General features: G+C 38.3%; 1 protein-coding gene across 5 annotated transcripts in view; it reads right to left on the reverse strand.

Moving 5' to 3' along the window:
• The window catches only part of igsf9ba (immunoglobulin superfamily, member 9Ba), a 115,221-nt gene that overhangs the window by 80,205 nt on the left and 13,015 nt on the right, over nucleotides 1-22,001 (reverse strand). For all 5 annotated transcript variants that reach the window (XM_047391518.1, XM_047391519.1, XM_047391521.1 and 2 more), the window contains exon 2: nucleotides 3,839-4,036. In XM_047391518.1, the coding sequence (XP_047247474.1) occupies nucleotides 3,839-4,036 (198 nt within the window). The remainder of the gene's footprint in view (nucleotides 1-3,838; nucleotides 4,037-22,001) is intronic.

Consider the following 22,001-nt stretch of genomic DNA (forward strand, 5'->3'; position numbering starts at 1 on the left):
CGTTGTGGTGAAGAGAGAGCTGAGCCGAAAAGCAAAGCTCTCAATTTACCAGTCGGTCTACTGGTAAATTGGGTCATGGCCGAAAGAACGAGATCCCGCATACAAGCGGCTGAAATGAGCTTCCTCCGTAGGGTGGCCGGGCACTCCCTTAGAGATAGGGTGAGGAGCTCGGCCATCCGGGAGGGGCTGGGAGTAGAGCCGCTGCTCCTCCACATCGAGAGGAGCCAGTTGAGGTGGCTCGGGCATCTATACCGGATGCCTCCTGGACGCCTTCCTCGCGAGTGTTCCAGGCACGTCCCACCGGGAGGAGGCCCAGAGGACGGCCCAGGACACGCTGGAGGGACTATGTCTCTCGGCTGGCCTGGGAACGCCTTGGGCTCACCCCGGAGGAGCTGGAGGAGGTGTCTGGAGAGAGGGACGTCTGTGCGTCTCTGCTGAGTCTGCTGCCCCCGCGACCCGGTCCCGGATAAGCGGAAGACAACGAGACGAGACGGGAATAAGTACACACAGATATTTATTTGACTCAACTGCTCATTTTATATTTGTGTTTACAACCTTTAGACCTTTAGTAAAACCTTAGCTCAGCTTTTTGAAATTGAACTCTTGTAGTTTTTGTTTTGTACAGTGTGTAGTAAATCCTTCTTGTTTCAACATCTCATGTGCAAGTTTTCAGTCCACCGTATTGTCTGTGTGTGGTCTGTGCTGCATTATCACCAGAGTGTGTGGGAAGCCATGTATATACAATGCAGTAATAAACTGCTGAGACCCAGTTATTTCCCCACTGTTCACTCAGACGCAGCAGATGCCTCTCTGCAGGCCGCAATGTTGTGTTCACGGACATAAATGTAGTTTAAAGCCAAGCAACATTGCATCATGTTCATCTGTGCCATAGACTTTAAGTACTGTTCAATGACAAAAGAAATGTATATTATTAGTAGTCAGACATTGTTCTGTTCTCACTGATGTCTACAGCAGGACAAAGAAAAATACATAGTATAAACTCTGCACTGTCCCTGTAGAAATGCTTAATATTTTTAAGACTTGCACTATAATTTAGGCAAAGGAGAGATAACATGCAAAAAACAAGAATGAAAAATTATTTGAGTAGTTCAGAATTAGATGTTCAATAGATGTTTAAAAAAAAGAATTAGATGTTTAGATTTGGGTCCTGGCTTCTTTCTGCTTTAAAGATAGAGTTATTCGTTCTTTAACAGAGATGCCTCAGTGAGCAAAGCATCGAGTCCGGTTGCACGGCTCGTTTAGGCCTGAATCCCTTGGACTAAATTTAGATTGTAATTAGCCCATGCTGCTTAGTGTGTATATCTTAATTTATATTCCAGACAAAACAACTGAAAACATGGACGATTCACAACCTAATGGTGCAAATCATATACAGATGCCAGAGAGCAGCAAACAGGGCTTTTACAATGATTTCAGGGGTTGATTTATGGTCTGAATGCCTTTTTCAGATACTTTTCATATGCTAATGTTGTGGCTGTAAAACTTTAAAAAAATACAATCACGCCAGTGAGTTGAGAGTTAGAAACGAGGAAATATTAGTTATATTACAGGTTTCAAAAAAAGAAAACAAAAGAAAAAATTATTTCCTATTTAGCATATAACAGAAACACTGGATATTAAATGTTGAGGGCTGACAACAAAATACTTTGTGTTAGAGGTCGAAGGTGAATATTCATTTTTAAATTAATAAATTAATTTCACTGCAAATATTTCTATTGAGGGTGAGCTTTGAAAACAAAAAATAATGGATGGACAGATGGATGGATGGATGGATGGATGGATGGATCAAAGTTAAACAGGGTATTTCAGCACTACAGATTATTGAAAACAGTTTGATTTGTGAAACCTGGGCTGGAGGTATCTTTACCTTCAGTAGTGTCATCCCTGGGCCCTGATACTTCATGTTTTCAGATTACATAATATCAGTATATCAGTGCGATGGACATTCAAATATCCGCATTAATATTTCTATAGACAATGTATATAACAATAATAAAATACTTATTACACAGATGTATAAGTGATGGGAAAAAGATGGTGCTGTGGTTGGGCTTTGTGAGCTCTGATGCATTTATGTTGTCAAGAAGCTGCACCTGGTATACAAGTATTGACACAATGAAAAATGTGAATTGGAACCTTAAATATTGATAATCAATGTGCATTGAAAAGCTGGGAATTTTCTCAGCACTAATTCACTTTCTATAAATGTGTGACAACAAAGCAACTTTTTATCATGTGGTAGAATCAGAACTGCAGTACCTTGTAGACGTACTCACACCTATTAGACTTTCATACATTTTGTCACGTTAGAACCACAACCCTTAATGTTTATTGGGATTTTATGTGAAATATCAACTCAAAGTAGTGCATAATTATAAAGCTGAAGGAAAAGAATACAAGGCTTTCAAAATTTCACAAATACAAATATGAGAAGCATGCATTTGTATTCAGCATTGCCTTTCCTTTTACAATGACTTTCTTCCCACAACTCATAAATAAAAGGTTAGATATGTGGAATGCATGACTTCTAAAGGCAACTGTTTGTCCTTGATTTTGCTTAGGGGTATCAGAGAAAAGGAAGCTAAATACAAATACTGCTGAAACAATTAATCGATTGAATCGATTAAAATAGATTATTAAAATAGTTGTCAACTGATTTAGTCATCGATTAGTTGCTTTGTAATCACGTTTTGCCGTATACGGTCTATTTTTTAACACAGTCTGTTACATTTGTGGCCAATGTGTAGCAGTAATGAGCCACCGAACGCTGTGATCTACCGTTAGAGCAGTAGAAGAAGAAATCAGCTAATAGTTGCCCTTGTTTTGCATGAGGTTCCATGCGCATGGATCTGTGCGCGGCATAAACACATTTGCACTAAGATGGTGGAGTACGAAAAATTACGGAAGAAATGGGGGACAAACGAAAAACAGAAGAAAAAACACGAACAAAGACATCGAAAGTATGGGAGCACTTCACCCTAGATGCAGTAAAAAGACGAGTGACCTACCAGATATGCAAAAACGGTCTGGCATGGCATGGAAGCCTGACCTATCTACATGAACATCGGAGACGGAAGCATGTCGGAGTTGAAGGGGAGAGGAAGAGCCAGCGTGGTAAAAAAAAACAAAAAACACATACCTAATAGGAAACTAAACGCTTAATACTGTTAATTAATTAATTTAATGTTAATTTAATGTTGCAGATGTGGGCGATGCTTTGTTAATGATAGTAACAGTAAATTTTAAAAAACGATTAATCGATTAATCGTAACAATAATCAACAGATTAGTCGATTATTAAAATAATCGTTAGTTGCAGCCCTAAATACAAATGCATGCCATTTAATTGTAAAAAAAAAAAATGAAAACCACGCATCTTTTTCCTTTCAGTTTACAATTATTCACTACTTTTTACTGATTTATTACAGAGGTCCCAATAAAATACCTTGAGGTTTGTGGTTGTAATATATCAATAATTAAAAAAACATTAACTGAATACTTTTCCTGGGCACTGTATAATCATGTTAACTTTCCAAAGGAAAAATAGCAGACTTTTTATTTTGTGTATAATATTTTTGGGCCACTGTTTATCAACATGTAGTGTGAAATTCTGTTGACAACTTTGCATCTGCTGCTGTATAAACAGTCATTTGTATTTACTGTGCTTCCCAACTAAAAAGAACTTGATCCTTATTTATTCCAAGACGAATCATGATCACCATGAATTCAGCAGCTGTTGTACATGAACACCCTTCTGCAGGTCATTTCTGTATACTTTCACTGTAAATGTGGATTTGGCTGCTTTGTCCTCATCTTACCAGTGTACTCTGGATCCACATGAGGAGGGTAGAAGCGGAAGTTGATGAAGAAGGGGATAGGCACTCCAAACTTAAACCACTCCACCACATAGGGGGGCTGTTGGCCATCCAGGGGAGGGGACACGTCACACCCCAGGATCACGCTCTCTCCAGCGCGTGCCGTCACAAACCGGGGCTCCTCTCTTACTCCGTGGGCACCTGGCAGAACACACAGGGTGCTTTCATTACAGCAGTCTTAGACTCAATGTTGTGATAAAGTAATTCCCCCCTTACAAATTTCTCATGTTTTTGACTTTTTCTCACACTTAACCGCTTAGATCGTCAGACAAAGATAGCTTGAGTAAATTCCAAAGGCAGTTTTCAAATGGTGATTTAATTTATTAAGAGAAAAGAAAATATCCAAATCAACCTGGCCCTATGTGGAAATATAAATGCGCCCTGGTAAATCATGAATTAACTGTGATTAACCATATCATTTTGTTTCAGTTTCACAAGCTGAACCCAGGCCTGATTCCTGCAAGACCTGATGAAACAAGAAACCCCCTAAAAATTATCTGTCTGACAACATGAAGTAGGCTAAAACATTCGGCCCCCATCTAATGTAATTCCAAGAACAAATAAAAAATTAAATAATCCACATCTATCAGTGTGGTGATTGTTACAAAGCACTTTGGAACTCCAGCAAACCGCTATGAAAGCTATATTTCACTTGAAACAGTAGCGAACTTTCCTAGGAGTGGCCAGCCTACCAAATTCACTCCAAGGGACACCAAAGACCCACCCTTTGGGTCACAAAAGAACCCATGAAATATCTGCAGGCCTTACTTGCCTCAGTTAAGATTAGTGTTCATGTTTTAACAATTAGGCAAAAATGGCAACCAAAAGAGAGCTTCAGAGCCAATGTTACTGCTGACCAAAAAAACACAAATGTTCATATTACATTTGCCAAATAAAAATCTTGATGATCCCCAAAACTTGTGGAAAAATGTTCTGTGGACTGAAGATACAAAAGTGGAACATTTTAGACAGATGAGCACCCAATTATTTCTAACAAAACAAAAATTGGCCTTTTGGTAAAAGAATATCGTAAATACAGCCATGCGGGTTTCATGCTCTGAAACCCGCCAATGTATTACCCTGAAACAACTGTGCTAAGAAGAGTTGGCAAAAATTCCTCCACAGTAACATGAAAGGGTCACTGCCTGATGGCAGCTTTTGTCAAACTGTCAGTTATTAGATTTAGGTAGTACTTGTTCAAATATGGACAGTTTGATTTTGTTTCCGACACACATAAAATCATAATTTGAAACCTGATTTTTCCAATTCTTTTGGTTATTTTGTCTGAGATTAAAATGTGCAAACAATCTTTCATGGCCCTGTGCATATCAGTCCTGCAGATAAATTCCATTACATTCAAGTCGTTCATGTCAAAATCTGAAAAAAAAATTTAGGAGCAAAAACAGGGTGATCCACAACTTAAATATATTATAAAAGCATTTTGTGTAGGGTCTGTGGTACTGTAGTGTTGTGCAGTGCACATGGGTAAACCCTCTACCTCTCACGAGCCTTCCGTCATCTCATCATCCTGTCGTCATCTGTCACCTGCATCTGTTGTGAATGGTTCGTGGCCGTGCCATACTGTACAATAAATGAGCTGCCAAGAGGTTCCATTGATCATAGCTTGAGCTGCTCAGATGGGCTTTACTATTAGCACCACCAAGCCTGGCGCCTCGCCACCAATGTCCTGGCAACCACTGCAAACCGCTGACCTATCAGATGACTCAAAGGTCAATGTACCTGCCTCAGCAAAATGCCCACACTGGGAATGGATTTTCTCCAGCCACCACCCCCGCTCTCATCAAGCCGACTTCATCTCCGCCGTCAGAGCAAGCGTGACTGCCGACCCTCACACAGAGAGAAGATCACTTCAGGGATTAGGAGACATGCTGACGTTTCCATCTGAATAACTTAGCGCTTTCATTAGCAGGATCATTTCCATGATCAGGAAGGATTTTTACTAAACAATGAGCAATAATGACATGGACGTATTGTGAACTCAAGCTGGACTGCCGTTACTGTCCGAAATGACGTTCCACAACTTTTTCCTGAAGTGTAAAACAAAAATTGCAGGGTGATCTGCAAGCATTGCAGATTGCATCACCAGCTTCCCAACTGTGCACACTGAAATCAAAACCCAAATATTTTCATCCAGTTCTTCGGTATAAAAAATAAAAGCCTTAACTCTGCCTCTGCAGATCATATGCACCTCTTAGTGATTGTGTTTATGAGTTTAATCTGCATTATCCTGTGACAGAGTTAATCCACTTTATTCATTTCATGCAGCACAGATTCTGGACTGAAACATAGCAGATTTAATCAAATTGCACGTTTTAATGTGAAGATGTTGTTCTGCCAGTTACAAGCCTCTGTGCTGGAATCTGCTTTGCTGTTGGCACTCTTTGCTGTCAAAAAAAACCCATACAAAACTAGAAGCTTTAACCATGATCAACTAGAAACACATGAAATGTCTGTGTATTCTTTATTAGACTGCAGAGGACCCTATTACAGACCTGCATGCAACGATCACCCAAAAACAGAAATACAGCATAATTGGAATAGAGACGCATAGAAAAATCAGCTGTATGTAGTAAATTTTTTGTTGATCGGTCTGTAAAAAATGTAAATCTTTGTCTGATTGGTAATGATAAAAGTGCTAACAGGTCACTCTAACAACAACACCCTTCCATGTGGAGGTTCTTACAGCAGGAACAAGCATTTCAGTGTCAGCATTAATATGAACTCAGACGACATACAAAAGTTGCATTAGACTTCTAGAAAGGAAACTGAGGATGCTACTTTTAATTATAGAGTGAACAACAGAAGGCTGAACGGACAGGTTGCTCCATTTTATCATTTTGAAGACACCGATTCTGCCACAAAACATGCTTATTATGTCATTACCTGTCGGAAATATCACAGTTGCCAATATAGGATGGTAAAGACAGTTTAAAATGTCAGCTCTGTAATTCTGTTTATTCTTTATTTTGAAATATTAGTGAAATCCTGTTGGAATAAAGAGCTGTGTAACACTGTTTTCTTTCTCTCACACACACATTAGGTGTGATGCCGGCTCCTCACAGAAAGACTACCTGCAATTCCCATAACTTTGTCAAGGTTCCCAGGAACTTCAGAAGAGAAATAGGCCCATTGCATTACAGGTCCTCCACCATACTTAATATTGACCATGAGGTACTTTTCCACATATTCATCCTTTAAGAGAAGACTTTATTGATCTCACAATGGAGAAATTAACTAGTTACAACAGCTCTTAGTAACACAAGTAGGCTGCAGTCAATAAATGTACATCAAAGAAGAACAAGGTAAATGTGCAAAAATAAATACCAAAAATAGAATAAAAATAAATAAAATAAAGTATGCATAATAAGTAGAGGAGGTGATTGTGCTAAAGTGACAATGATTGCAGAGGTTACAATAGAATATAAAAACAATAGAATTGAACAGTTCCAGCGGTGGGGATGAAGGACCTGCGGTAGCGCTCCTTCCTGCACTGAGGATGTCTCAGTCGTCCACTAAAGGAACAGCTCAGCTGCTCTACAGTACCATGCAGTGGGTGAGAGGTTATGTCCATGATGGATGTGAGCTTGGCTAACATCTTCCTCTCACCCACCACCTCCACAGAGTCAAGTGGGCAGCCCAGGACAGAGCTGGCCCTCCTAACCAGCTCTGTTCTTCCTGTGCTTCCCGGGGCCCAGGAGATGACAGCGTAGAGGATGGCAGAGGCTTCCACTTTCTTTGTAAAAGTATTTATATCCCTTGGAATCTTTTATATTTTGTCAAATTAAACCACAAACTTCAATGTACTAGATAATTGTGCCTAATAGTGAACTGGATAAATGGTTTTCAAAAATTATATACAAATATAAATATGAAAAGTGTAGCTGAATATTTCAGGCTCAGGTTGGACAGAGAGCCTCTGTGAATATCAGTTTCGAAGTCTTGCTACAAATTTCTTTAACTGGATTTCAGTCTGGACTTTGGCTGGGCCATTTTAACACATGAATACGCTTTGATCTAAACCATTCCATTGTAGGTGTTGCTGTAAAGTTAGGGTATTTGTACTGCTGGAATATAAATATCTGTTCTAATCTCAAGTCTTTATTCAAGTACATGACCTGTGTCAAACTCATAATGGGACGTCTTATGGCTTTCTTTCAACATCAGCCTTTTTTTTTGTCACCCTTCCATAAAGGTCAGGTTTTTAGAGTGCATGACTAATGGTTGTCCTGTGAACAGATTCTGCCAGCTTAACTGTGTCTCCTCCAGATATTTCATAGGCCTTGCCCAGTCTTTCATTTTAGTTGGACAGGCATATGAAGGTTTGCAGTGGTGCCAAACTCTTTCTATTTTCAAACAATGGAATGAGCAGTTTTCTGTGAGATGTTCAGAGCTTGGGATATTGTTTTTTAACCTAACCCTATTTTTAGGGCCTCTTATGTGTTGCTTAGTCTTCATGATGCTATTTAAGAGAATTTTGAAGACAACTGGTTGCACTGTCTTTATTTAGGGGTATAAGATTAATATTGACTTAATACAAATGCACAGCACACTTTTAACTTTTTTGTGAAAAAAGATATAAGAAATATATTTTTCCTTTTCTTCAATTCACAATAATGCACAATTTATGTTGGCCTGCCTGATAAAAGTCTGCTAAAATACACTGTAGTTTATGTTTGTAACTTCCCAAAGTGTGAAAAAGTTCAAGGGGTATGAATACTTGAGTAAAGCCTTGCAGACTAAAATACAACTGAGAAATCCACTGGCTGTTTTCTTAACTTCTGAGATCCAATACTTGTAATTTCTGGCCACTAAATGAACAGCGAGAGCAATTCTTTGCAGAAGGTTCAGGTTGCACTAGTTAAGAAACTCATGTTTCTAGTTGGCACTACTTCATATACTTGAGGCAAAGAAAGAGCATATCTTGTATAACTTTTCATATTGCCAGGGAAATAATTCTTCGAGCCTTTTATGAGATCCTCATAAGGTGACAATAAGCCCCGGATTGGTCACTGCTTTTCATTTCCCTAATGGAGAACAAGTGGCCTAGGGGATTTTATGAGAGCAAATGTAGGGGGAATGTTTATGTGTCCCACAAAGATCCAGGCCTAAGATCTTACAAGTAAACAGCACTGAAGATATAAATGGATGAAAACGAGGTGGTTGAAACCAGGATTTTTTTGGCACAGTCACAAAACTAAACCGAAGTTGCAGAGTCAAAACAGAAGGTAGGCTTCTATTGAGTAAGATGAGCATAAATCAAACACTTAATAAATCCTGCAGACCAATATGTTTATGTATATATCTACATGCTTTACTGGATTTACAGCGCTGATCATGAATTACAGAGAGATAACAATCCAGTCAGCAGGAGATAAATCCATGGTACTGCAAGCAGCTCTGGTACAAAGCAAAACAGAGAGGGAGTAAGACCTTGCTGTTTGGCAGCAGTTAAACAGTGCTGCAATGAGTCTGTCAGAGTGAGTGATTGGGCTTCAAGTATGGATTGTTTACCTTATCGAGCAATTAGCTAATTATTTCCTCAATTAATTGTTTCAGCTATAAAATGCCTGCAACAGTAGCAAAGGCCTGTCAGAGAGCAGAACAAGCCTGTCTAACAACAGTTTGCTTTGTCCAACAAAGAGAAATTTCAGTTTAATATGTTACTTGTTTGGCCTTTCTGTTTTTAGAAACGCACTTTGGCTCAGCCTCAGCCAAAAAGCAAAGTATGTAGGTAGGGATTTTAAAAAAGCTTACTTTTTTGCATTAAGCATTCAGTGAGACCTTTAGCTGTAAATTATGGTGCTTTTAAGGTGTCTCAACCACCTGGAAAAAATGCTGATCATATAGCTTGCAGTGCTACTGCAATTGGTAACATATTTGCACTGTTTGCTAGGTTTTTCCTCATAATCGAGTGAATTTCCCTACACATAATGAAGGAAGCTGCACCTCAACCATCAGTTTCAACTTGGCTGTGGAGGAGAAAACACATTTGGGACTGATCACTTTAGGATTGGCATAAGAGGATACAGGTGAGAGGGTTTCTGTACAGACACCTATACATCACCTCAGATGCCATCTTGCAAAATATTTGATAAGTTGCTTTGTGAATATTGTATACTGTATTGTAAAGGTTATGATCCGATTCCTCTTTCACTACTTCATTCACCTCATTATCCTTTCTCTTTACTAAATGAACAGTGGCTCTCAGAAATCTAAATACCACTATTAAAACGGCAGGTTTTTGTAATGCAATAACAAACGAGACCAGCGCAAAACACATAAAAATTGCACTGAAAAACAAACAGTTCTGTAAGCGGGAAAAATACAGGTCACCAGTTTGTCACAGAGCAACACACACACTCATACCTAAGGGCAATTTAGAGTAATCAATTGACCTAACAGTAACGTTTTTAGACAGTGGGAGAAAGCCAGAATACCCAGAGAGAACCCACGCATATGCCGGAAGAACATGCAAACTCCATGCAGTGAGAACCCTGGTCAGGATTTAAACCATGTTGAATAATCTGTGCTGAACAGTATGGGCATCATGGATTAAATGTGTCACCTCTGTATTTTTCCAATCAGAAGGTTAAAAATGACCATCAACTTCTCTTTGCTGAAATAGCACACTTCACTGTTACGCTGTGCTTTGATTGCAGATTGTAAATTTGTACAGTGAACAAACCTCTCACTTCAGTTTTAGTGTGGTACTCAGGCATTAGAGAGCTGTGCAAAGTTCCAAACTAAAATAAGTTCCAATACCAGAAAATATATGAAAACCGAGGAAGCTCAGTGAGGCAATTATAGATGAGCCGATATTAGATTTTCTGATCCAAACTCCCTAAACCTCTTCTCTGCTATCCGAACAATATTTCACAGAGTGAGAATAAAATAAAATTTTTAACTCAACCCTGGATATAATTCAGTGTATGAGCATGAATCTTCATTGCCCGGTGCAACCACAGACTTTGTAATGGAATATAGACTGGACGGAGGCTGCAGAGAGAATCTCAAGGACGTGCAGCCACTGGGCTGGATGGGCCACTGACAGGGCGGTAATCGAATGCCAGCCTGCATATGCCGAAGGTCACATCAGAGAATGAACTGAGTGTGTGCGTGTAGACCTGTAAGTTTCAGTTTGTATGTTAATCTAGCCCTGTAAAATTAAAAGAAAATGGACAATATCACATTGACCTAGTTAACGGCAGCGGAAATGTGACCATATACATAATCAAGTTTCTGTCGTTCAATCATTCAAAGATAATTATCACTGTCTCAGTCTTGTTTGCTTTCCTTCATTTTGTAGTGACTACATTCTCCATGTAACTGCATTTAAAACAAAATATGTGAAAAGCATTATGTTGTCCACAAATAAAATTTCAACCTGGAAAGACTCAAAAAGGGAGAAACAACGAGATAATGATTAGCAGGTTTATTAATTAATGAAAATGATCTATTTGGCGCTCGGACCCTGGAGGAAGACGTGTAGTCTGAGGATGATGTGAACTAGAAAGGCCATTTTAGGATTAGGTACGTCTTCCCCCCCAGAATCCGATCCTGGTGGTGGAGTGGCCTGAAGATGTTTGTAAGGAATATGAGAGCCAGATAGTGGAGAAAGGGGAGGAGGAGGGTCGAAGCTCAGCAACGAGCAGTGTCTTCCATGATGAAGGTTTTTAAATATAATGTCTTGGGAGATGATTGGACAAGGAGAAGAGCGGACCAGTCTCTGATTGGAGCGTTATGGAGGAATAACCAGGCGGAGCAGGGGCTGTGAAGGTGAGTCTTCCATGTTGAATTTTTGTTAAAAACTCCATTAGAAAAATTTTGCAGGATAAACTGGATTTCACATGGCCCTACATCACAGTGATCTTTATGCGCTGCTAGCATGGCCTCCACTAGGCGGAAGGAGGAAGCAGCGCAGGTTTACATCCATTTATAAGGCATGGCACCTCCTGTCTCCATAACAAATTGGTAGAGCTCCTTTTCCTTACAACCGCCTCTTTTCAAAGTCTCAGAATCCACTAAGAATTTAGAAGATCTGATTTTTTCATATATGGCAACTTGGTCATGTAAGAAATTACAAAAATATTTGTTTCAGCTACAGCACTTTTTTTCTGTGGGCATATTTAGGACCTTCTGAGAACTGAAAATTTTAACTGTTATGCTTGAATCCTTCAACTGACTTTCTACTGCGTGTTATGCTGTTTTTTTTTTTATTCTGTACCATTGTCAGGTGTACTGAATTACTGTGGCTGTTAGGCAGGCCTCCACTGCAAAAGAGATTTTACCTCAAGAGACTTCCTGGTAAAATGAGGTTAAATATAAACCAGAAGACTTTTAGCTAAACCACCTGCTAAAATGTGTACATTTTTATACTTTAGGATTAAAATTAACCATTTTATTTTAAGAGTACAAGACTAATTAGTTGATATAAAAATAAAACGCTGTCCTCCCAAGTGTACATTCTTTGCAATACATATTACACTGAATATATAAATCATTTATTTGAGTAATTTCTTAATATTTACATCTATAACTAAGGTATTTACATTACTGCTGTTTTGATTAATACCAAATGCACCGAATGCACTGTTCTTATTATAGTCTAACAAATCTCCATCTACTGTCACCTAAAACTGCGGCCCAGGGGCCCCAACTGCAGTTCAAGAATGGTGAAAATTTGGCCCTCCAGGAAATAAAGCTGATGCGGATGGACGCTTTTCGGTCGAATTAGTAAGCTATTCTATAAAATTATTTTGCATTTTTAGTTGAAAAAAAGGTGCACTTTTAACATTACAAATTTGACCCATGGTGCAAAAGGTTTGGACGCCACAGGTTTAGCTATAAATGTAGACTTTCATATAATGCTATTCCTTCCCAACAATTTATGTTAATCTGTATTTGTCTTTAAAAGAGGCCGTTTGGACTTGTTTAAAACATCCTCTGTGTAGTATTAGCTGTCCTACATTCAGTAGTATACAAAAGCTTTAAATTGCTTTTAGTTCTTCCGGAAGCTCATTGATGCATGACTTTATATGAATTAAGCTGAGAATCACTTTGTGTTATTTTCTCATATTCCCTCTGATTTTCCAGTCAAGTCTGAGACACTGTTGTGTCTACTTCAGGGCAGGAACCACCCGTCATAGAATTAACAGATTTTATTATTAAGCTATCTTTATTGACAGAGCCTACCTTGAAGATGTACGCTGGAAGTGCTGACACCCGACTAAATGAGCAGAAAAGAGAGCGCAAAGAACGGAGGGGTATGTGAAATGAACTTTGCTTGCCAAAAGATACAGAAAACATCGCTGGCCGCTGCATTGCTGTGAGGATCAGAAATTCCTCATTCCCAGCTGTGATTCAAATGTTTTTATTGTGACTCAAAGCAAAGTTTAGATGAGTTATAAAGGCTTCAGCTCAGGTGTTTTATAGTAATTATACAAAGAGGTATATTGCTGCGACAACAGTGATTGGTGCTTTCATGTGGCTCCTCTAATTATGGCTTCTTATGAGACGTTTATAAAAGCATCAATGAGTCATATATAACCATGGGAGTGAAAAAGTCATCACAGCACAGAGATTTCTCATCAGCTGCTCAGACCTTCAGATAATATTTGCTGTCCTACATTCAGTAGTATATAAAAGCTTTAAATTGCTTTTAGTTCTTCAGGAGGACTTCAGCTGCATTTTAACGTTTCCGTCCATTCCATTTATCAAAATACGAGTGGACACATGCGAAAAGCAGCTCAGCAATTATAAGAAGCCTATTTAAAAGATGAACCGTTTCAGAAATTCATATCTTTAAGAAACAAGGAGTAATGAGCCAGTTTACTGGAATAACCTGATTATTACCTCAATCAGCCCTGGACAAGTGGACAGCCGCTCAGACACTCACACAAAAATCCAGTCTTTTTAAATCTTATTTAAGTAAGCGATACCAGGTTGCACTGACTCTCTTCAGTGGGGATGCTATTACTGGAGAAGACTTAAAGTTACAGTAGGTATTTTCAGAATCAGTTTAAAAAATAAAGCCAGAGGGAGCAGAAAGATGCAAGAACCTATTGAACGAGATTATTTATATAGATTTATTTTCTATTAATTGACAAGACATGTGTGAGTCAAACAGGCGGTGATACGGCAAGAGAGCAAGACGTTCAGAAGATACCAAGATGCTAAACAGAGTAGAGAATGTTAGCTCTGCTCTGTTTAAAGTAGAGGCTGACATTTTTTTGGGAGTCCCACGGGTCACGGGATTCATGGGAATCCCGCGGGACGGGAGACAGCATCAGTAAAGATCACGTGATTGGGACGGTACAGGATAAGAAATTAACGGGAGCAGACGGGAGCGAGAGCTAACCAATAGGAGGGAAAATAAACTAGGATCAATTGTCTTTGGAAATGTAAAACTGAGACTTTGTTATAAACTTTAAGAAAAAAAAACATGGATCGACGTCGCCATTGTGTAGTTTTTTTTCCCAAGAAGCCTATACTATAATGCGAGTCAAACGAACTACACAAGCCAACAGTGCTTCTGCTCGATGTTTTCCACCTGCGTTCAGAATGGAGGGAGCAAACGCAGGTGGAGAACTGGACATGGTAAAATTGGATTTGCAACGTAAAGTCAGAAGTAAGGACTTATCTATTAAACTCATAGAGCTGACAGGAAAGTCGCAAATATTACCGAACTTCAGGAGAGTTGAATGCAGCGGTGTTAACACGCAGTATGCTGCTTGTGAAACGTGTTTAGTTGTAATCAAGTTCACCAGTGATTAAGGGACACTTGTAAGGCAGATTCTGGATTAGATTAGCCCTGCATCTCTTCATTCATCAAACCAAAAGTACCATCATGTGTCAAGTCTCATCGGACCAACAAAACTGCTCCATGTGCACTAAAGGTTTAAGAGCCTTTGCCACAGTAGAGAGGAAAGGTACGGAGCCCGCGAGGGGACATGGGGAAATTTTTTTTTTTTTGCGTCCCGACGCGATACTTTTGTGTTCGGCATTTTGGAACAGCAGCACAGATGACAAACTGCTCATAAAACAAGCAGCACTTATATGGCATTGATATGGTTTATTTGCAGGTTAACACACAGTAAACAATGCGATGAAATGCTTAGGATAAGAAGAACCGTTCAAATCACGATAAAAACAAAAACACTAATGGCGTACAAAAAAAAAGTACACATCATGCAGCAGTAATAAGGAAATAAAGTGTCACAAATGTGGTTTCGTGCAGTATTATTGTCCAGAGTTCAGTAGTTTGACAGCTTGTGGATAAAAACCGTCTTTTAGTCTGATTGAAGATCATTTTATTTAAGGCCGATTTCAAAATAAAACTCAATAAATCTCAAAACGGGTGTAGTGTTTGTTTCATTTTTGAAGTTATCTGGTTTGGAAACTATCCCACAAAGTATTGCGAGATAACGCAAAGACTATTGGGTGAGAATGCAAAATGTATTGTGAGCGAACGCGCAAAAGAGAAAAAATCCCCCCTTGTCCCCTCGCGGACTCCATAGAAAGGCTTCATCAAGGGAAGATATTAAATAAATATGTTGTGAAATAGAAAAAAATTTAATGTACCATTAAATGTTCAATTTATTTAATACATCACTAAATATTAAGTGTACCACTAATTACGTCATGTCGTCTTTAAAATTATACTTATTCAGTGGCACATTTAATTGCATAATAGTCCATTAAATGATATAATGGTACATTTATTGTTTCTAATGATGTATTAAATAAATAAATGGTATCTTTAATTTAATGGCACATTTAATATTACATTTCTTTCATGTTACATTTACTTCACTTATGGGACATTCACAACATTTATTTATTTAATGATGATTTTATTGTATTAATTTTATCCAGTTTGACCCTCCATTCTTGATGCCTGTATGGGAGGTCATGTCAGAATTTGAATCAGGTGTTCTGGAGGAGACACACATCTGAATCTTGCAGGGAATGGGTCCCTGGGGACCAGGGCTGTGAACCATTGAGGTACAGTTTCTAAATTATGAAGGTAATGCCTTTTTGCACTTTTGTTCACCGAGTACAGTTCTCTTACTAGGTGCATTTTTCTTTAATTTCAGCAATTTGAAACATAAAAGTAATGTCATTGTTCAAAGGAAACAATCACTTAATAAATTAGTAAAATACAACTATGTACATTTTGTTTATTCAGCTAAGATAGACATGGTCTGTTTCCTTGTTTGATATTTTATTATTTCTTCATTATTATTCTTTTTACTTTAACTGGCCTTCACTACAGCTAAAAACAGGGACCTAACTGGTCCTTCAAACAAAGAAATTGCCAAAAGACTAAATGAAGAAAACAAAAATGGGAGAGTCACAGGAGTGGGAGTCGTTCTAAATGGGAGCGGGATGGGAGTGGGAGTCAATTTACCAGGAGTGGGACGGGACAAGATTTGTTTTGTTATGCTGGCCTGGGATTGGGATGGGACAAGACATTTTTCTGTGGGAGCGGGATGGGACAGGAGAGAAAATCCACTCCGGTGTCACCCTCTAGCTTAAAGCTTTCAACTAGAGGGTCGCAGAAAATGCTGGATATGAAACATGGGGGCCTTTTAAAAACTCACAGTAGGGTAAGGATCTACATTGCCTAAGGTAAACACATGAATACTGATGTTTTAGTAATCCAAGTCATCCTTGATGGTGCTAACTTCTAATACAGAATGCTACAGGCAGTGTAGAAGGTGACCCCATAATCATTTTCTCTTTGTTTTTAAATATTGAAAACTCATGCTGTCACACCCTAATCAGCAAATTAACTCAAAATACCTGCAAAGGTTTTCTGATCCTCTAAATAGTCCCTCAGTTTGGGTCATAGGCTACACAACCATCAGGAAGACTGCTAACTTCACGGATGTTTAGAAGACAGTCACTGACCCCTTCCACAAGGAGGGTAAGCCGTAAAAGGTCATTACTAAAGAGGCTGGTGGTACACAGATTGTTGTATTCAAGCATATCCATGGAAAGTTGAGTGGAATGATTGTGTTGTAAGAAAAGGTGCCCAGCAACAAAGAAAATTGCAATCTTCAGAGGATTGTCAAGCAAAATCCATTCAAGAATTTGGGGAAGCTACACAAGGTGTGGACTGAGGCAGGAGTCAGTCATTGGCTACAAATGGCTTGACATTCCTCGCGTCAGGCCACTCCTGAAACAGACTGGACTGTTGCTCAGTGGTTCAAAGTCCACTTTTCAGATGAAAGTAAAGTTTGCATTTTACTTTGAAATCAAGGTCCCAGAGTCTAAAAGAAAAGTATAGAGGCACAGAAGTCTAGTTGCTTGAAGTCCAGTGTATTTCACTCTATGTGTAATGGATCTATATAATTTATGAGCTTCCCTTTCCACAAAGAATATAAAAAAATATTGAACTTTTTCAACAATATCCACATTTTTTTAAATGTACCTATATATTCTGCTGTACTGAAAATGATTCAAGAAGGAAGCAAGTTGCCCCCAAAACCCTTTGAAAGACCAATGGAAAGATAGATTAGGATCACTTACATAAATCATTAAACATTTTATTGGCTCCATCAGGAAACAAAATACAGAGAAATGAGGAATGATTTTTGCTGGGTACAGTATGTCTGAGTTGCTCATGTTGTTGGTCGAGGACATAGTTGGCATTGGAGTCAAGACAGGACGATTTATAAAAGAGGAAGTAAGGAATGTATCTAGATTTTTCTTCAAATGTAGGTCAAGGGAACACCGGAAGTCAAGACAACAAAATCTACACCAGCAAATCAAAGAGTGTGCAAATCTATGCAAGGTACTCGTGCCTTATTCAGATTTAAATAGGTTAATTTTTCACTTACAAAAGAGGATATACTTCACTTCAAATGGGAAGAAAAATTGTTGTAATAATTTATCAAGGTTTAATTATTTGATTTATACCACATAACAAATATAAATGCACATATAAACACATGTAAATGTTTTAAATGATCCTACTCAGTTGCACATTTATTTTAATCAAAGTATGCTTTTTAACTTTGCAGTATTTATTTTTTATGTTGGAAATACGCTCTTACTGTACAGTCTCTTATTCCTACTTGTTTTTATATATTTACCGTTGTATAAGTCTGCATGCTTCTATTCTGCCTGCCGCTTTGCTGCTGGTACACCTGAATTTCCCCAATGAGGGACAATACGGAGATTTCTATTCTATTTTATTCTATTCTATAGCATTATTTTTAGGGCTCACCGTTTGGTACACCTCTGTTGGAAAAGAAAAAGAAACTAATGCAATATGCTTGGTTTAAGTTAAATTTTTTGAACAGAAAATAACACTCAAAACCAAATAAACCTTGTTTTTACTAAATTTAAAAAACTATACAAAGAGAAGCATTGCAGAATGTGTAACGTCACTGTGTTTCGTCGGATTGTTTACATTAGTTCATGACACCTGTACCAAGACCATTACGCCCAAAATTCTTTGTACCACTGGAAATATTTAGGTGTAAAATTATTTTTTTATTATTTCTCATAGGAAATGATATAGGCGTTTCTCACAACATAATAAAACAGTGTAAAAGGAACATCTGTTTTTATTGGCAATTTACAAAAATTTGTGAAACAATTATTCATACCAGTCTAAATAATCAACTGAAAAATTGTTTTTGGCAACACAGCAGTCAAACCTTTCCAATAATTGCTGAGCTGCTTTTTGCATGTTTTTACTATTATTTTGATGATTAATCTTTGGTGATGAGCTCCAAGTCTTTGAGGTTGGACGGCCTGTTTGCCATCACCCTAATCTTACGCTCCCTCAACAGATTCTCAATCAACTTTAAATCAGGACTGTGGCTAGGCCACTACAAAACATTAACATTACTTCTATTTAGCAGAAACGTTTTGGTAAAATCAAAAGGTTACTATAAACCTTAATCTGACAGCGGTATGAATAATTAGGTGTGGGTCAGTCACCAATATCAAGATATTTTCAGTTTCAGTAGTGACAGTTTAAAGTCTATTTTATGACATGGCAGAGAAATTGACTGGAGTGAAATTGCACAAATCTTAAAACATTTAGCAAAATCTCTCACGTTTTCAACTAAGCAATTTTCTGCAGGCCATATGTCAAATATTTAAGTCCAAAACGAAAAGGTACCTCTATTCAGGTAAATGCAGCAAAAAACAGAACAATAACAAAAATCAAGGCGTATTTGATTGTTTGTATCAGGTCTTATTGGTTTCAAAACATACCCTTCCAATGCTTTAAAGTCCCATTGCCAGAGAAACTGACTAGAGTTAAGTGAGCAAAGAAAAATGGAATGCTTTCCCTTCCCCAACTGTTCATGGGCACTGCCAGTCAACTGGCTGAAAAACTACTACTAGACTTTCCCCTCACTTAAACGAAAGACAAATTCAATTGTTTGGAAATATTTTCAGTCACCACAAACATGAACAATCATCATGCGGACACTAATGGAGAGCCTTCCATGCTAATGGCGTTTTAAAACAAATAGTAAAAATACATCATATTCTGCACAGTGAGAAGTTAACTTAAAAAAATTGCAAATTTAGCAGGTGACAATATTTTTAATTGCGCTTTGAAAGTAACTGCCACAGTAGATGCTAGTAACTTTGTACCGCTTTACTATTGAGAGATCTTTGAAATACTGCTTTTCTACATGGTTCCTCGGTTGTTCTGCAGCTGACAGAAAGGCTTTTCAGCAGGTTCTTCTCCAGCGCAAGAGGATAGTAGTAAATTAACTCTTAAAACTAGAGGACATTTATAACACACGTTGCCTCAGAAAAGCAACCAACACCTGCAAAGACCCCACACATCCATGCCACCACCTATTTGAACTGTTGCCATCCAAAAGGAGGTACAAAGCCCTCCGCACACGCACAAACAGGCTCAAAAGCAGTTTTCTTTCCCCAGAGCAGTGGCTGTTCTGAACAAACACACAGATAAACTGTAACAATCAACGCGCTCCCACTTTGCACATTCTGTCTCCCGTCATATAATTGTGCTGCATTCTGTTCGCATAGTGTATAAACTGTAAATATGATCACCCTGTCTCACCTTTTGCACATTCTTCAACACTAATTCAGCACAATCCTGCTCCCCAACCGTCCCCATTAGTGATGCTGAACTGAATTGTTATATTTGTATACTGCCTTTTGTCCTATTTTTAATTTTCTTATTACATTTTTACTCAAGAGTGTTCTCATGGAGTTGCTAAATCACATTTTGTTGTAGTGTACGTTTGCGCACTGCAATGGCAATAAAGTGTATTCTATTCTAGTCTAAATAATCATTATGTGAAATTGCTTTTGCAGTAGAATGAATAATTGTTGCTTCTCTTTTTTAAACACATGAAAATCATGTTTTACATTTTTGTTATCAATTTCTTTGTAAATACTATGACTCGTGTTTCAGATATATGTATGTATATTATATAACCTTTTCTCCATCAAAAAATCTATATGTGCTATGTAGGACACATTACAACTGTGACCAGCTACATGTGCTCAGATTAAAGAGGATTCTGAGTTAGTCCGTCACACCAGAACCACATGATCTGAAAATGTGGCTTTCCCAGAATGCTGCAGGCTTTGTTTGCAAAGAGGACTCCGCCGGGACCGGACTGGCTGAGGAAGAGGAAGGCAGAGGGGAGGGAGGGGGCATTGCCAGAGAGAGCTGGCAGATGCCCAGCACTAGGAGTCTGCCATCCACAGCTTGAGCACAGCCTTTCTCCTAAGCTCATTACTACGCTTTACTCTCACGATCGTGATTAAAAAAAAGCATAGGTTTGAGAGAGGAAGCTGGGGTTTGTCTGCTTCAGATTAGAGAAACTGTTCATTTCAGATAATTTCAGAACACACCTATGACGGTTCTTTTGTTATTTTGGGATGACCAAAAAAGTAAAAACATCTATTATATTTACAATAACTATACTCTTTTGCTTAATTATTTTAATTTGATTATATTAGCTTTTAAAGTTGATAGAAAAGAAGTTGTACTTTCGGACTGCACGGTGGCGCATTTGGTAGCACTGTTGCCTTGCAAAAAGAAGGTCCTAGGTTTGAATCCTGGCTGGGGCTCTTTCTGCATGGAGTTTGCATGTTCTCCCCGTGCATGCGTGGGTTCTCACCAGGTACTCCGGCTTCCTCCAACAGTCCAAAGATATGCCTGTTAGGTTAATTGGTAACTCTAAATTGCCCTTAGGTGTATGAATGAGTGTGTGCTTGGTTGTTTGTGTGTTGCCCTGTGATGGACTGGTGATCTGTCCAGGGTGTACCCTGCCTCTCGCCCATAGACTGCTGGAGATAGGCACCAGCTCCCCTGCGACCCACTATGGAATAAGCGGTAGAAAATGACTGACTGAAGTTGTACTTTCACCATGGGAACAAAAGGGACCAATTTCAGCCTGCTACATCAAATCAATGTTTATCCCATTCTTGCCAAAAAGTAAATCTTTTAGTTTATTGTTTTGATTTTATAGGTGTATTAATCAATTCATTAAAAAAACTTATTTTGCAATCGCAACGTTGCACCTCCTTATATGGTGCTAAAGATTCTAGTTTATATGTGTTGTGCATAGGAATGGGCTAGTTTCCCAATCTTAGAATATACCATGGTTTTAAAAAGCTATGATTTCAAATGAATACAATTACTGCTTAATACCGTGAAACTGCGGGATTCTTATTCAAACCTCCGATACTGTGAAATCCCATACCAGCCTATGTTGGATTATATAGCAATGCTTTCAGTGCTTGTAAAAAATGTAATAGTTTTTTTGTGAGATAAAAAAAACAAAATAAGACAAGTAAACGTTTTGGTAAAAAATTAAAGTCACATTCCAGCATTTAGAAAGTTACAATTTTTGACTGTGTTGCTGACAACTGGACCATCCAAAGCTTTTAGTCAATGCTTTTTAAAAGTGTAAAAAATGACTTTAGGTGTTAAGTGAATGGCTACCTTTAAATTAGAAAAAAAAGACGAAAGAAAAACGTTTTTTTAGCCTTGAAAATATAAATTGTTGAATCAACATTTTCAAAGAAAAAAATTAGCAAAACTGAAAGAACACGTTAAACAAACCTTCAG

This window comes from Girardinichthys multiradiatus, chromosome 18, assembly GCF_021462225.1.
Source record: "Girardinichthys multiradiatus isolate DD_20200921_A chromosome 18, DD_fGirMul_XY1, whole genome shotgun sequence".
In the NCBI taxonomy this organism is placed as follows: domain Eukaryota; kingdom Metazoa; phylum Chordata; class Actinopteri; order Cyprinodontiformes; family Goodeidae; genus Girardinichthys; species Girardinichthys multiradiatus.